The following is a 3,463-nucleotide window of genomic DNA, read 5'->3' on the forward strand; positions in this document are numbered from 1 at the left end:
GCTCAAGCAGAGTAAGCCTGGAAGGTAGGATTGCTGAATCAAGACAGCCGCTCACTAACAAATGTGTAAGTTTACACAAACACCATCCTTGAAAGGTTTATTTGCAGAAAAAACTGCCAACACTTGCAGGGAGGAGGGTGGGTTTACTAAATAACTTCACACACATTCTCCCAGGACAGAACTGATAACAGGACAGTGTACATGCTGATAGGTCCTCCCTCTTCTGTGGATGGTGTAGGGCATGTCAAGACACGTGTGCCCTCAGTGACAAGCCAAACCAGCACTGAGGCACAGACAAGCCTGATCCTGAGAGAGAACGCATGATTGAGTGACAATGCACCATTCATATAAACCCTGCATATAGATAGATCAGATTGGTCCAATGCAAACATGGAGTCGGGATAGGAGCTCATAGGAGTTATGGGCAACAATTATCCAATCCTGTCAGATCTATTCATGGGTTTCAAGAGTAGAGGCTGGGGGCATTTATGTAGAATATGGCATAAACAGAGTTCCGGTTTTCTCAAGTTACAACAGGAAGAGATTACTTAGAATGGGCTACCAGTGAAAGGATAAACTATAATGCAAGTTGAACAGACCACAGCAAGAGAGAATCTGAATTCATAAAGGTTTATTGTAATAAAATTGACAAACTGTACAAGTATCTAGATATGCACATCTTTTTTTAAATGTACATTAAATGCATACTGTGCTTCAAATAGCTTAAACTCTACATCTTTCCCCATCTAGAACAGTAAACAATGGTGAGCTGCTCAACAGCTCGGTAGGGAGAGAGTATACTACAGAGGGCTGAGAGCATCACGCTACCTGGCAGTGATAGACGTTAATATGACGCCAACCAACCACCTCACAGCTTATACACAAGGCAAACTACCCAGGGGAGAATAACAGGGAACACTTGTCAAAGTGACAGATTCACATAGGAAAAACATTCACAATAGTGATCAATATTAAAACCAACCACTTCTTGAACATGTTGAAAGTAAAGCTATTTTAGATTAAAAAGTCAAATCTTTCTCAGCTAGGATTCAAGAGGATTGAAATTAGTTGACTATTTGTTGAGAGATTTAGCCAAACTCCAGTTGCTCTGAATACTCTTGACTATTGCACAAAAGGAGCCAAGATATAAAGTTTGGCAGCCATATTCAACACAAAGGGATTTGGGAAGACATTGTCATGTTAAGGTAGTATAACCTGTTAGAGGCAGCTCTTTTTCCACTAGGATGTCAGACGTCGTCTCGATTTCAGGGCACAGGTAGGTTAAAAGAGGCCCTGTAAGATTACAAACCAGCAGTACACAAACATATTTTTTTTAAGTTAATCTTGGAAATGTATGGGTACCTGAACAAATACTTAACACTCCAGTTATGATTGCTTTAGTATACATTTGTGAGAAGTGGCAATGGTGTGAAGTATTATTACTATTGCACCATGAGATACTAACATCTGAATCCCAGAGTCATTTTGTTTACACTTTGAGTCCTGGCTTGATTGTAGTGTGTCAAGACCACAGGACAGAAGCACACTACATACTGAGTCTCCGCAGTGCAAAAAGAGCCTATGGGCTGGTAGTCAAACAATAAACAACAAAACTAACCCAACAGAAACACTACAACAAATACCCAGTGCTTTAAGAAAACTCAAATTTAAAAAGGGGTAAATGCTGCGAAATGTAAGTAGAAAAATAATCACTGTGGGTGGTCGACGGGCTTCACACTGACGCTGTTCACGTAGCCAGTCGAGGTAAAGCCTGGTTCCGCACTAGCTCGAGACGGTCATCAGGTAGTTCTTCGGCGGGCTAGTGCGGCCACCGATCAGAAATTGATTCTTGCAGTTTTGTGTGGGGTCGGGGCTTGGTGCTGCTGCTGGCGCTGGGGCCGCTGCTTCATAGAGGACACATATGGAGCCATCCTCCCCGATGCGGTAAGAGACCTCAAAAGGGTCCACCCAGAGGGTTAGCTCCCGGGGCAGGAGGGCGAAGAGCTGATCGCTAGTAAGTCCGATCCGACCAGCAGCCCTGCCAATAATTGGGTCCATTTCATGGTTCATTCGGATGCAGCGGTAGCCCGAGCCCTTCTGTGGTCTGTCTGGGAACCAGTGGTTCTGGTAGTGCTCTGTGAAGAGAGAATTATCAGAATGAAGGCACGAAACTAGAAGAGTCAACTTGTTGCATTGAAAACAAAGCACCAGCTTTTTGGGCCTACTACAATCATCTCGAGATATGCTAAATTAGGCTAACGAGGAAGCTTGCTAACGATTTTGCTGACTTGCAAATGTATTTAAATTTTTTTTGTCGAATTACATGTTTGTTGTCTCCCCCCAGCATTAACTAATAAATATATTTTTTAAATACTTTTGCTGACTAACGTCGATCAGATTAGAAAAGTAGCTCGATTTGACTGTCTGTTGGAACAGACAAAGCCAATACTAGCTGACGTTAGCTAGGCTACCGTTAGTCAACTAACTAGCCAAAACACTATGCAGCCATTTCGACAATAACTAGTTCGTAGCCAAACGTTTTTTTTTTTTTTTTTATTACAGGAAAAGCCAACCAAATTACCTGATAATGACTGTTGAAGACAATCTCTGAAATCATGAAGTTGGTGTTCACTCAGGAAGCCTCTTGTTCTCAATAACCTGGAAACAAACGTCGCAGCGGCCGTTACTTCGGGGCCCATTTCACCTCTAGATGAGTATCCTTGGTTCATTTTGCCAGCAAAATTGTTATTTCGGCTCGTAGGAAATAAAATAACAGTTTGACAGTAATGCAGTGTGAAACCGAGGTAACGTTAGCTAGCTATAGCGGAAGTAGCTATACGAATCCTTCAGCAAAAATGAATCTTCAAGTCCGAAGCAGTGATATCAAAGCAACAAGTTGGCTCTAGCCAAAGTAACAATCAGCATTATTTATTAAAAATATTTGTTCGATTGGAAGTGGCGTTTGATGTTATTTTTCGCTCAAGTGCCACTTCCAAGTTGTCTGTGCTCGCACTACAGCTTGTGGCTTCTTTTTTATGAAGGGAGAGAATACGTGATGTCACTTAATTGCGAGTTTTGAGTGATTGGCATTTTAACCAATGAAATTCACAGAAAAACCACACACAGCGCTCCCCGTGCGATGTGATTGGTTCACATCGTGGAAAACCGAGGTGGGTGTAAAATGCAAATGAGGTTCCGTCCATCACCAAATATAGAAATTGACGTCTAACCCTGCTCTAAAGTATTCGTGACGACTGTGCAACAAAAAACACTAGCCACTTACCGTAAATTTCAAGCGAGAAAATGTGATTTTTTACTACATTAACAAGCGTATTCAACAACTATTGACATCGGCTCAAAGAGTTATTGTTTACAGATATAACATGTAGCCTACATAGGCGACGGCTATTTGGAAGAAAAACAGTTTTACCGGTTTAGCCAAACAAATGAACCTAGTATTGAC

The 3,463-nt window shown here is 41.8% G+C and overlaps 1 protein-coding gene across 1 annotated transcript; it reads right to left on the minus strand.

Moving 5' to 3' along the window:
* Positions 1–616: 616 nt before the first annotated feature.
* Positions 617–3,085, minus strand: LOC110528374 (protein BTG2). The gene is made up of 2 exons (XM_021610395.3): positions 2,582–3,085; positions 617–2,135 (listed from the first exon to the last, which is right to left on the minus strand). Exons 1-2 carry the CDS (start codon positions 2,727–2,729, stop codon positions 1,783–1,785), a joined length of 501 nt encoding a protein of 166 aa, XP_021466070.1. The 5' UTR covers positions 2,730–3,085; the 3' UTR covers positions 617–1,782.
* Between the last annotated feature and the right edge of the window lie 378 nt (positions 3,086–3,463).

This window comes from Oncorhynchus mykiss, chromosome 7 (genome assembly GCF_057628025.1).
Source record: "Oncorhynchus mykiss isolate SJ-2025 chromosome 7, ASM5762802v1, whole genome shotgun sequence".
Classification (NCBI taxonomy): domain Eukaryota; kingdom Metazoa; phylum Chordata; class Actinopteri; order Salmoniformes; family Salmonidae; genus Oncorhynchus; species Oncorhynchus mykiss.

Bases quoted from the DNA above. Each gene is read 5' to 3' on its own strand.
- LOC110528374 (XM_021610395.3), bottom strand. From the start codon at position 2,729: ATGAACCAAGGATACTCATCTAGAGGTGAAATGGGCCCCGAAGTAACG. The intron at 2,136-2,581 runs GTAATTTGGTTG...CTCTCTTCACAG, and splicing joins TCTTCAACAGTCATTATCAG to AGCACTACCAGAACCACTGG.